This window comes from Lampetra planeri, chromosome 10 (assembly GCF_965212315.1).
Source record: "Lampetra planeri chromosome 10, kcLamPlan1.2.h2, whole genome shotgun sequence".
In the NCBI taxonomy this organism is placed as follows: Eukaryota; Metazoa; Chordata; class Hyperoartia; order Petromyzontiformes; family Petromyzontidae; genus Lampetra; species Lampetra planeri.
The window spans coordinates 2,012,375-2,025,486 of record NC_136116.1 but is presented as its reverse complement, the minus strand read 5'-3'; the positions used below and the strand labels follow the sequence as shown (position 1 = coordinate 2,025,486).

Sequence of the window (13,112 nt, the reverse complement as noted above, 5' to 3'; positions counted from 1 at the left end):
TTGCAGCAGCGAGCGTGGGGGACGAGGTGAGCCGTTAAAAAAAAAAAACTCGCGATGGTGACAAATATAAAAACGTGGACACGCGCCGTGGTGCGGGAAAGGCCCAGGCACGCCAGAGCAACTGGTACGATTTTATGGTGGCAGCAGCAGCAGCAGCAGTGTTGCAACTGAGTCTGTGCCAACATCGCCCCAGGTGATGTCTCTCAGCATCTCACCAGCTCCCGCTCCCTCCCCACCCCCGCTCGCAAACGGAACCCGTCTGGGCCATCAAACCACGGCAAGTCGGCTAGCTCACGGGACCACTGCATCTCCTCCTGGGCGCTCGCACCTCGATCGCCAATGCCCTCAAACTGACCTGCCACGTGACACCCCCCAAGCTCCCAAAACTCACCTGGCAATTGACCAATTGCACCTGGCCTCGGCCACGGTAAAAACACCGTCACCACATACGCTGCACCTTTGCAATCAGCACATCCAATCCATCAAGCGTGTTCATTCAGTCCCAACCTGACGCCCCACCCCCCCCGAATCCTTTGATGTCCCTCCCGTGAGAGCAGCACAGATGCACGTACGGCCACGCTCGCTGGTTTCGCAACACGAAGCCAAGTCGCGAGGTGACCCCCCCACCCCACGCCCCCCCCAAACCCCGGACGGGTGCGGCACTCGGCACCGCTGGCCGTGGGGTACCTTGCAAGCGCAGCTCGGTGCTGGCGCTCACTGTTCCGGCAGCGTTGGCGAGGACGCAGGCGTAGCTGCCGGCGTCACCGGCGCCGACGTCCGCCACCGCCAGCCAGTGCACGCCGTCCGCCTCTCCAAACGCGACCCGTCCGCCGGGGGTCAGCTCCACGCCGCTCTGCCGGCACCAAGACAAATCCGCGGCGCACGCATCACAACCGGCACCAAGAGGGCGGTTTCCAGTGCCTCGCTGTCCGGTTGGAGGTCACAGGGCAGCCCAGAAGCAGCAATTTAGGAATAGAGGGTGCCGTTGTTCTTTTTTGTCGTTGTCGTCATTAGTTTTAGCTCTCGTGTGCAGGCAAGCGGTCCCTGGGGACCGGGTGATCATTTTAAGTGAAGACGATCTAGGATTTAAATGAGAACGTGACGCGGGTTCGACGAAGGGGGCTTTTGTTTCGAGCGTCGTGACGTCAGGCGTGGGCTATCGCGTTCGAACACACGCCGCTTGGCTAGCATGGAGGGGCTGGCTCAAGCAAGCATAAGGTTTGTGGCCTTGTAAATCAAGAGTCTGATCTGTTGTCCCATAGAATTGTACAGTTGTTTATTTTATTTATTTGTTATACTTGTTCGTGCAACAAAAATTGGATGGCACCCAAGCCTCTGAAAGATTCAGAGCACAAGGACAAAAAAAATGGGTCACGCTTGCAGCCAGAAGGACGTTTTCCTTCCCTGGATGAATTTTTACTGCACGCAGTACCTTCCCCTTCAGCGGCCGAGGCAGGGGAGCGTGATCACAGAGCATCAAACAAATACGAAATAACTTAAATGGAATGAAGTCAACTGAAGTGAGAAATAATAATGCGCAGGAAAATGGCCCGATTTTGGAATAATTATTCAAAGCAGGTGGCATTCACCAGCTGCAACACTTAATCGAGGCAAGGGCCATCAAGGCGAGACCCGACTATGTGGAGAGTCTCCTCTTGATCCATTTAAATGACGACCCAGAACTGTTAAGGATTCACGAATCATCGCACTCACTTCCCGAGCGGAGGGAATTCCAAGCGTTGTTGCAGAGTGTTTGGGAGGGGCCCCCTGGTAAAATTTGCACCACCCGCACACCAAATTGCTCAGCCCCTGCCACTCGCCCCATGGGGCTGCGTCTCTAATACCTCATTTCCACTGATGCACCGGAGCCAAACCAGCATGGGGACCCCTCACGGTATGGGTGGTTTTTCCACCAGCTATTAGGAGGCAAGCAGAGGCAGAACCAAAAGCGTGCCACTCTGGCCTCGCATCAATCTGCCTTGAGACCAAGCAGGACCAAGGGCAGGGGCTCGGAATTTCAGCCGCACACCGCAATCAGACGGCCCACTTGACCCAAGTGAGATCATCACCCATGCGACGGCTCGTGTCCTGCAGCAGAGAAACAACCTTGCTACTCCCTGAACCGCACAGGGCTGGGGGCTCTGCACGGCGGCCCCGTTACAGCTCGAACATGTCAGTGGCTAAAGGGTGGGCAGGAGGGGGAGTATATAAGCAGACCCCACTCAGCTTCTGTTAGCGGGTCTCTAACCGGAAGTCGAACTCACCCTGTGCCACGCGACCGTGGGGCTCGGCCTGCCCGTGGGCCGGCAAGAGAAACGCGCCGTGCCGCCCTCCTTCACAAGCGCGCCGCTCGGCTTCTGCGCGAAGCGAGGGGGAGACTCCTGCCAGGGCGTCTGGAGGACTCCGCCGCGGTGATGTTTGGCATCGAATGGCCTGGGCGGCGGGGAGAGGGGAGCGGGGAGCGGCGGCAGAAGGTGAGGGCGGGGGGCGTGGGGTGGCAAGCGGGCCGGCGGAGAGCTCGCGCCGAGAGATAACACATGACCTATTCAGGGATCGCGGCTCGTTATAATTACTTATTATATATCATTTATATATTTACTTATTTGCTCGCCCTCTTTCCTTAATGGAGCTGCGTTGCGCTTGCAAAATCATTATAGAGTTGCTCGACAAATGTTGTTGCAGACCGTCAGTTTGCATCTACTCATGCCGTGCAGACACGCGGACTGCTGCGAGCGCGACGCACGCACTACACCGTGCGTTATGGCGGAATCCATAACAGCGGGAGGTTTCCTACAAGCACCCTACCATTTCGTTGCCATGTTCGTTTTTTCTTTTTCTTCTTTTGCTTACTGCGATCGAACGCAACGGTCCGAAGTAAATAGTACGGGGGCAGGGGGCAGTGTCACGTGGCCGAAACGCGTCGTGCCTTGGAGGCTTCGGCAAAGTTCTGCCAAAAATCGGATGACGTGGAAGAGAATCGGTCTCCACGTCTCCCAGCTCAGGCAGACCCTCTAGAGCGCGTTGCACACACAGATTTATTAACTCCACCACTGCGTTATGCTTTACGCTCGTTCGCGCGCATGCTGCATGTGCACGGGACGCGTCGATTTACTCCCCAGGGGGGCATGGGAAGGAGCAAGGTGGAAGATAAAAACACCACTTGCGCAAGCACGACACACCGACTCCCATTTCAAGTGCGGCAGTGTTTTTTTTTGCTCCATTCCAAAGTTCGTCGCGGTGCGCGTGTAGCGTCACCAGTCGCAGGTGAACATTATGCAACCCTCCCACCCACATGTCAGCGCTCGTCACCGTGGCAAACGGTATCAGTGCCGGCTCCAGGCCACCCCCTCCGATCCCCGCCAGTTACCCACGCATGCACGCCAGCAAGCCGCGCTGCCGCTCCCTGGTTGGTGCTGCGGCAACTGCGAGCGGTCACGCCAGGGTAGAAACGGCTCCGCAAAAGGAGGCCACAGGAGAACGAGGGGGGCCCACGCTCCCACTTGTGGTCGCTATTGTCATCCTGGGCTTCATTGGTCAAATATCCCCGTGGAACAGTGGATCTGGCCCTGGACCCCGCGTAGAATGGGCAGGCAACGCCGCCGTCCTCTCCGGGGCCGTGGGGTGAATGGGGCGGCCACATTTGTCTTTCACGCCCACATGCGTGGTATACTGCGGCCGAATGACCCACACAGGAAATACCGATGGCCTTGATAATGAGCGAGACAGCGGAACACGAACTTGATAATGGGTGGGAGCGAAGCGCAGACTAAAACACCGAGTCAGAGAAGCAGTGAAACGCCGACTGGTCTGTGAATGTTAGAGCACAGCAACGAGTTGGTCACAATTCCGACACCGAGAGCGAGTGCGAAGAGAGGACGCGGGTCACACCGCGCGTACTCCACGCACACAGCGACCTGCTCGCTCGCTCGCGCCAACTCGGCCTGGATCCCGTCTCATTACCTGGGCTCCTTGGCTTCTTGTTGCCTTGACGTCGGAGACCTCGGATCTGCGGGGTTACACGGAGCAGCACCTCGTCACTACCACATCGTCACCACAACCTCGTTACGTGACTCGTTTGATACACCACCGCCTTCCCCTCCCTAAACTCCCTCCCGCCCCCAACGTGCCCTTTCCGCTGACAGGAGTACACTCACTGCCAACTCTGCTGACAAGCGGCACGACTTCCCCTCCCCCCCCACTGCCCCCACCCCCCTGCCTGCTGAACCCCCACCCCGCTCGACCACCACCGCCCACCCTCTCCCAGTATAGCCAGACATTATTGCAGCAGAGCCATCGATGCCCAACATAGCCCCACGTCACGCTTGCTCCACGGGCTGGGTTGAAACGGTGCAGGTCATGGATTGTTGGCGGCGTTGCCCGTGTGTGCCCGGCACATTCAGCCGATCCATAATTATCAATTGGCTGCTCTAGTTGTAGAGGATGCTGTCTATTGCATGCTGTCCATGTACAATCGGCTATTGGGTTCGTCCATTTCTACGTGCGTACACAAGAGTGCAATTTCTGGGGAAGTTTGGTAGCGCGGTTGCCACGGGTTCTGGTGCATAGAGCAGTTACGCTGCCTGCGCACTCGACAACTATGGCACCAATGTAGAGCATCGCTATCGCCCACTCATGGCAACGCGGGCACATTCGCCTCAATCAAACCTCGCTCCGTTCTTCACCAATCCAGGAGGAAGTTTCCCTCGCAGTTGACACCCGCCGATCCACGTTCAATTTGACCCTCATGAATACGCCGAAGGCGGTTTGTGGCTGCAGTGGCGGTGGGGGTGGCGGCGTAGGCAGTAGCCAGTGGAGGCAGCAATGCCCCAAGGCAAACCTCACCCTCGACGGTGAGCTGCACCGCGAGGCGGCAGCTGCCGGCGTCGTTGGAGGCCTCGCACTCGTACCGGCCGGCGTCGGCAGCCACGAGGCCTCGGATCTCCAGGCTGTAGGCCCCGGGGCGCGAGCGCTGGGCGCATCCGCGGCCGCCGCTCGTCAGGGCCACTCCGTCGTGCCACCAGGTGACCGTGGGCTCGGGACTCCCGCTCACCTGGCGGCGGGGGCGAGAAAGTGACGGGGAGCCAGGAGAGGGGGGTGAAAAACGCGCGGTGAGAAAACGACAGCGATTTTTAACTGTTCACGAAAGTGCGCACAAGCAATTGAGCGTTTTTGCTTTGATTTTGGTTTTTGAGCGCCGAGGGGCCGGAGAAAAAAATGTGGAAGGTGAGGGGTGGAAAGAGGCAGAAGTGAATGCAGAGACATTTTTCATAAAACTTGATCCTCCATTACCGCTATCCACGACCAAATTGCTCTGAGCGCTCCGGAGCTCATTGCATATGGGTGAGTATTGACTGCACGAGCTCAGAAGCTCGGCAGGTTTCAAGCCTAGTTTGTACTTAGAATGGCAGATCACCGCCTTGGAACATCAGGAAGTGTAAGCTTCGGCTCCGGATGTGGACAGAAGATGGCAAGACACGAGTACATTCTTGAATCCATCTGTGCGAAACCCATGAATGTTGCATTTTCATACTTGTAGGTATTTTCTGGGTAAGTTGGGTTTCTCTCACGTAAAAAAAAACTCATTAATAGAATTTGCCTAATATTATTCAGGCAGCATTCCTTATATAAGTAATTGACTAATCTATCATTCCATAGGCACATTTCTCAAGCTTAAATATTTTCTACCTGTCCCGAATACATTTATGCAAATTATATTCAACACTAGAAATAGCGATATGAACGGCATCATGATGCCTACATGTAATTTAAATTATATGCAGGTGTCATATCTCTCAGATACATAAACAGACAGTGTAGGCATATGTGTTCATATCTATCTGATACATACACATATGCGTACACGGTGTACAGTGAGGGAAAAAAGTATTTGATCCCCTGCTGATTTTGTACGTTTGCCCACTGACAAAGAAATTATCAGTCTATAATTTTGATGGTAGGTTTATTTGAACAGTGAGAGACAGAATAACAACAACAAAATCCAGAAAAACGCATGTCAAAAATGTTATAAATTGATTTGCATTTTAATGAGGGAAATAAGTATTTGACCCCCTCTCAATCAGAAAGATTTCTGGCTCCCAGGTGTCTTTTATACAGGTAACGAGCTGAGATTAGGAGCACACTCTTAAAGGGAGTGCTCCTAATCTCAGCTTGTTACCTGTATAAAAGACACCTGTTCACAGAATCAATCAATTAGATTCCAAACTCTCCACCATGGCCAAGACCAAAGAGCTCTCCAAGGATGTCAGGGACAAGATTGTAGATCTACACAAGGCTGGAATGAGCTACAAGACCATCGCCAAGCAGCTTGGTGAGAAGGTGACAACAGTTGGTGCGATTATTTCGCAAATGGAAGAAACACAAAAGAACTGTCAATCTCCCTCGGCCTGGGGCTCCATGCAAGATCTCACCTCGTGGAGTTGCAATGATCATGAGAACGGTGTGGAATCAGCTCAGAACTACACGGGAGGATCTTGTCAATGATTTCAAGGCAGCTGGGACCATAGTCACCAAGAAAACAGTTGGTAACACACTACGCCGTGAAGGATTGAAATCCTGCAGCACCCGCAAGGTCCCCCTGCTCAAGAAAGCACATATACATGCCCTCTGAAGTTTGCCAATGAACATCTGAATGATTCAGAGGACAACTGGGTGAAAGTATTGTGGTCAGATGAGACCAAAATGGAGCTCTTTGGCATCAACTCAACTCGCCGTGTTTGGAGGAGGAGGAATGCTGCCTATGACCGCAAGAACACCATCCCCACTGTCAAACATGGAGGTGGAAACATTATGCTTTGGGGGTGTTTTTCTGCTAAGGGGACAGGAAAACTCCACCGCATCAAAGGGACAATGGATGGGGCCATGTACCGTCAAATCTTGGGTGAGAACCTCCTTCCCTCAGCCAGGGCATTGAAAATGGGTCGTGGATGGGTATTCCAGCATGACAATGACCCAAAAACACACAGCCAAGGCAACAAAGGAGTGGCTCAAGAAGAAGCACATTAAGGTCATGGAATGGCCTAGCCAGTCTCCAGACCTTAATCCCATAGAAAATCTGTGGAGGGAGCTGAAGGTTCGAGTTGCCAAACGTCAGCCTCGAAACCTTAATGACTTGGAGAAGATCTGCAAAGAGGAGTGGGACAAAATCCCTCCTGAGATGTGTGCAAACTTGGTGGCCAACTACAAAAAACGTCTAACCTCTGTGATTGCCAACAAGGGTTTTTCCACCAAGTACTAAGTCAATTTTTGCAGAGGGGTCAAATACTTATTTCCCTCATTAAAATGCAAATCAATTTATAACATTTTTGACATGCGTTTTTCTGGATTTTGTTGTTGTTATTCTGTCTCTCACTGTTCAAATAAACCTACTATTAAAATTATAGACTGATCATTTATTTGTCAGTGGGCAAACGTACAAAATCAGCAGGGGATCAAATACTTTTTTCCCTCACTGTATGTATATATATATCTATCAGATACATCGCCACACATATACAAACACGATGTATATTGGAAGCATGCCACGCTCTGTATCTAACAGCACAGATCGTTGGTGATGCCCATATCACTGTGACTGCTGGGGGCTGGGCCAGTGCCCCATACAGTTCTGAGAACGGACACAGCAGGAGGGCATTGCTGGGTTGGAGCCAGAGGTGTGGTGGGAGGGGTGGGGGGGTCCCGATCGTGCAGGAGAACGGAACAATCTGGAGAAACGATCGCAGGACATCCTCGAAACGGGCAACCGAATGCCTTCACCCAAAGGAGGCACCAGCGATGGCATCAAGGCCGCGATCCACACGGCTCAAGGATGAACGGGGCCACGGGCGCCAACTGCCGTCGTCATCGTCTTCTCGGTGCCTGCGGGGTTCGTGATTTGTGGCCGCTGGGGTGGGGGTGGGGGGGGCAGTGGAACGTCGACCGATCCTCTGGGCTAAATAGCGGCCAGTGCTGAGACAGGACCGATGTGCCGTTCCCCCCTCCTTCCCGCGACGTCGTAAACCCAGGGAGCTTGGTGTCTCCCAAAACCCACCGCACCCCTCCTCCCAACATTCTATAGACTTGCCAGCGCACACTCTGATTACAACACGAAACTTAAGATGACAGGCCACAGACAACTGCAGCTGTTTTTACCCCAATGCGGGGAAAGTCGGTCACCTTATGCTCTCGTTGAGCTTAGATTGGAAGGCAAGAGGTTGAGCTTAGATTGTAAGGCAAAAGTGACTTACATTTAAATAAACTAATTATTGTGCTGCCATATAGGCGTCTTCTTGAAGTGATGCTGCCGTCCCATCTCTTGGGCCAAACTCGCATCCCCATCGAATAACATCACCGCCATTAATGTTGTTTACAAGCGGCTATAAGTAGGACTATGGCTCGCAGCCAAGGGGCACTTGGCTTTCACTCAAAATCAATCTTTTTGCTTTTGGTAAACAAACCCGTATAATCGTCCAGTCTGGAAACTATTTAGCGCACGAAAAAAATGTTTGGCACGCAGAAGCTTCCTTCATCAGCCATGCACGACGACGGCACGACTAGACAATGGCAGAATGCGGCGCGTGTTTCTGGGAACAATTTACAAAAACCGGTTGGAGACAAAGTCTCTAATTGGAACCGTGAGTGGTGGTGACAAAAAGAGCCATTGGTGAACAAGCAAACACAAGCCTGCATGTTGCGCCCACACGCACTAAAGCAGAAACTTCAGATCCAATCTCCACAAAAACCGGATTTGCATCGGAATCCCACGGTTTTTCAGCTTGCCGGTTTGTCTCGGCAAGCTGCATCGCTTGGCACTTGAGGGTAACACCACCAGAGTGGGCTGCTCAGTGCAGCATCTTCCTGGCCTTGGCGAAAGAAAGAGGCCATCCTTGACACGAGCCGCGTGGTTGCAGAGTGGCGGTCCGGGCCTGCTCAGACTCGCCCGGTCGCGTGACCAGACCACCGCAGATCGCCGCTCCCACCATCGGCTACAACCACACACCCGTGTTTGGTTGCGATGGTGCAATAGTTACCATCGTCCCTGTCACTTAGTGGGCATGCTAAACCTTAAAATCACACACACACACAGACAGCTGATCGGCCCATGGTCGGGGTCACCAACCAATTCAACAATTGATTATTTGTCAAATTTGTACCATCTCATTTGTTTTGTTCCCTTGTCTTTTGTTTCTTTGGTGAATTTATCATTTTCTGAAAGGTAACATTAATTATGGATCTGCACTCTTCACGAATCGTCAGTTTTTAAAACACTCGATTTCATGAACGTACCGTGGCTGTAATAATCAACTTTAATTGATGAACACTCGTCTACCGCTTCTGATCACCATAACCTTTAAAACACCCTGGTTTTATGAAGGGACTCTGCATTTCACTTCAATGAGACACAGGGGGAAATTGCTCTCGGGTTGGTGACTTGATAAATATATTTACGTACCCTGGGCACTCCACATCCAGTGTACCTCGCGATACGAATGAGACTAATAAGTCAATAGAGTAAAAAAACGGAGTCCTATCAAATATTCGGGGAGGAAATCGAGCCCCTGGCGAAGAAACCCCAACAAGCACCGGGAGCCGTGCGAGCGACGCCACCCACCGTGCAGCTGAAGAGGGCGCGACCCCACAGCGTGGAGCGCACGTTCCGCGGGGGCAGCACGAACGCCGGCGGCTCCAAGGCGCCCACGCCCCGGCCCCGGGTCGCCATCGCGCCGGGGTCGCCTCCCTCGTCCACGAGGAACGGCGGGAGATTCGCGGACAAACTCCCGGTCTGCGGACAACAAGAACAGCAGCAGCACACTGCTTTGAAAAAATGTCCAAAAGGATTACTTCCAATTGTGCTACAGGCCCCCGCGAGATGAAGGGCTCGTACCCCACCTCTCGTGTAGGTTTGTGCGTTAAAGTTTTGAAATCGATGACGATGAATGCTTCATTTCACGGGCGGCTGCATGGTGCCAGCTCAGCGCTCACCTCCAAAAACCACTTCGGTCAGCCTCAACCAGTCCGAACCGTGACACCACACCCAATAGACCCACGCGACCTCCACGTCAACCGAACCTGGGGCGAGCCTCAGCAGATACACGGCCGCACGAGTGCTTCACCTTGACCCAATCTTCTCACCGAGAGGAATTTTCTGACTCTCATTTACGAAATGAGAGTGGTGGGCTCACGACGCAGCAGTTCGTGCGCTGCGCCGTGAGCCTGGCGGGCCCGAGTTCCATTCCCGGGCTTTAGTTAAGACCTTCTTCTTCTTTAGTGCTGCCTAACGGCGTGTGCGACTTCACGATGATATTGGTCCCGGTCTAGCACGGCGTGTAGAGTTTGTGCTGTTGTTAATAGTTAAGACCAGTGGTGAGTTAAAGCCGAACCAGTCCCAGGCTCGCCCCTCACCAGCCCAAAAGAAACTAAGCCCTGTGGAAATGATATGGGTACCCCAAAGCATCAAGGACACAGCATTGCGCAATTGTTTTGTGCGTGTACATGTTGTTTTAAGGACGCATTTATTTCAAAACAATAAGGAGCAGCATGTGGCAATTGCGGAAAATTACCAGCGGGAGAAAGAGAAAGAGATCAAGCGAGCGTGCGAGAGGGCACTTTTGCCCTGGCCTTAATCCTCGCATCGGATCTAATCAGATGCTGGAATAGAATACCTGTGGTGTCAGCAGAATGCATCCTTGCACACGGAGACATTCCAGGTCAGTTCCTATCGGGAGTGCAACAGAAGGCCGAGTACAACTATGTGGGCTCTGACCATGCCCAGCACTGTGCAGGCTTCTAGGATGTGGCGATTCTCACAGCACTGTGCTCCGAGTAGTGTAGTTGAGCTTCCAGATCGCACTGGGGAGGAGGCAGTTATTTACAAAATGTCTGGGTCTGAATGTCGCTGCCCGATTAACCGTTTCCAAAATATTTACTTTTAGTGTTTTTGTTGATGTTATCTGATTGTGCAGGAAAGCGCGCTCGCTCACGATGCCCAAACCCCACATGGTGTTTACCCGGTGGGTTCCTCACATGAAACCCAACAGACCAAGGAGCCGTAACAATGGCAGAATTCGCGAAATAAAATCAACGTTTTTGAGCTCCTTCCCTCAATTTTACATCCGTTGGGGTTTGAGGAGGCGCCTGGCAGCCGATGGCCAAGAAAGAGCTCCCAGAAGAGCTGAACGGCCAGACCCGGCTGCCACAAGCCAGAAGTGCACCGGCTCAGTTTAATTTCTCTATCAGCGCTCCTCCGCGACTTGCAGATGCAAGCGCTCTCCTTCACGCACACATGCAGCCCACATGCACATTCCGATACCTACACATATGGGCGCTCTTGCACACACACACCTACATGTCGCCACGCACGCCGACAAACAATGCACGCTCAATAGGTTTTCCTTAGAAGTGAAAAACAGAAGCATTTTGTGGCATGCACACAAAGATCCCCCGTGTAGCCTTAACAGACTGTTGGGGCATGTGCTGTAAGCGAGCACCTATGAAGGCTGGCATGGCACACAAAGGGGTGGGTGGGCAACACCATGCCCGGCCACCTTTGTCTCCCTAGTGGCGATGCTCATACATCACACCAGGTACTCATTTGAGGCCGAGTCAACCTAGGAGAGGCTCAGGAGCGGTTCAGATACTCGTTACTGGTGTTGGCCGTGAGCGGGCACGCACACACACAGGCACACGCCCGTGCACACACAAAGCCATCAACACCCACACACCCTGACAAAACTGCCACCGGGAGAATAATTTTCACTGCAGTCCTTGCCGCAGCACAAAGCCATCGCAGCTCGAAACACGACTACGGAGACGAGGCACGCGCTATGCAGTTAGAGAGCAGACCACTGCCTTTACATAACGTAAACAGGGCTGCCAATTCTCCACCGATCAACGAGCGTAAATATTGCGCGAGTTTAACAAATTGAACGTCTGTGAGAAAGCACTTTATAGCTCATTGGATTCCTCCAGAAAAAATTTGTGTGCCGCCCCGCTCGACCCGCGTCTGCGCCCTGCGGGCCTGCGACCTCTGTGGGCCCACTTGGGCCCGTGTCCGAGGCCTGCGAGCCGAGGCCCCAGCCCCTGCTTCCATGACCAAGCACTTGGAGTCTGGACGTTCCGCACGATCCATCTAGGAACCGCGTTGGACTTGGGTCGATCCTGACCGAGCGCTTTCCTCTGCCGTCAACAGTGACCTTGTTCACGTGATTTGCGTTATCTCATTGCCGTGTGTCCGGCTGGAAATCCTTGCCATATTCCCTTTCGTTGTTGTTTGCAAACCCCCAGTTGCGTGTTTACTCGTCACCTTGACCCTTGCTCTGGAATCTGATTATTTTGATAGCTCCGTGGTTCGACACAACAACCAACCGAGACTTGGGTTTGTACGATTTTGTACTAAAGGTTTATATTTTACATTTACAACCGTGACCAACTGATGAGGGGAGGCTAAGAATGCATTGAGAGAAGACCAAGCTGAGACTGGACTCGGTCTCGTGCTCATCGGTGGCTGTGTGGGTTGTCTTGACTCGAGGATCCCCCTTGGGAGGAAGTCTGAGACTTTTATTTAGTTTAGAGGCAACAGAAACAAACCCTACCTCTCACAATTTGCCTCGTCAAACTATTCGCACTGTAAACTGATACAGCCTGTGGCCAAATCACCCGCAGTGCACCCCAATCTCACCAGATCTCAGAAGCTAAACACAGGCTTGAGCCTGGATAGCACGTGGATGATCAACCACGACACAGAGACAGGCGTTATGGGCTGCGGAGCGACGTGCGCAGCAGAGGGCAGCGCAACAACACCATTGGTTGTACTGTAATTCTATGCTCTCCGCTTTCGCCAACCCGCGCCACCCAGTACGGTCAAACAGCCCCCACGGCCCACATGGGATGGATGAACTCCCCCATCCAGCCGTGAGTTGCGTTGGCAAAGGGCGATATGCGTGCCGACCCAGACTGCCCCGACACTCCAAAGCGGAGCCAAGATTTTCAGGCAGGGGGGGGGGGGGGCAATCCCTCCAGCAATGAAAAATAATAGAGGAGTTATTAGTGAGTAAGGACTTGTCCCTTGCTTTTTATTCGACGCGTGTGTGGCGATGGCGCAGCCATCGATCGAGGGT

At 53.1% G+C, this 13,112-nt stretch overlaps 1 protein-coding gene across 4 annotated transcripts in view; it reads right to left on the bottom strand.

Moving 5' to 3' along the window:
* Positions 1–13,112, bottom strand: part of LOC144720820 (uncharacterized) — a 48,630-nt gene that overhangs the window by 20,142 nt on the left and 15,376 nt on the right. For all 4 annotated transcript variants that reach the window (XM_078597887.1, XM_078597888.1, XM_078597890.1 and 1 more), the window contains exons 2-6: positions 9,608–9,778; positions 4,843–5,050; positions 3,961–4,006; positions 2,265–2,433; positions 688–853 (exon numbers count right to left, since the gene is read on the bottom strand). In XM_078597887.1, coding sequence (XP_078454013.1) covers positions 688–853; positions 2,265–2,433; positions 3,961–4,006; positions 4,843–5,050; positions 9,608–9,778 — 760 coding nt within the window. The remainder of the gene's footprint in view (positions 1–687; positions 854–2,264; positions 2,434–3,960; positions 4,007–4,842; positions 5,051–9,607; positions 9,779–13,112) is intronic.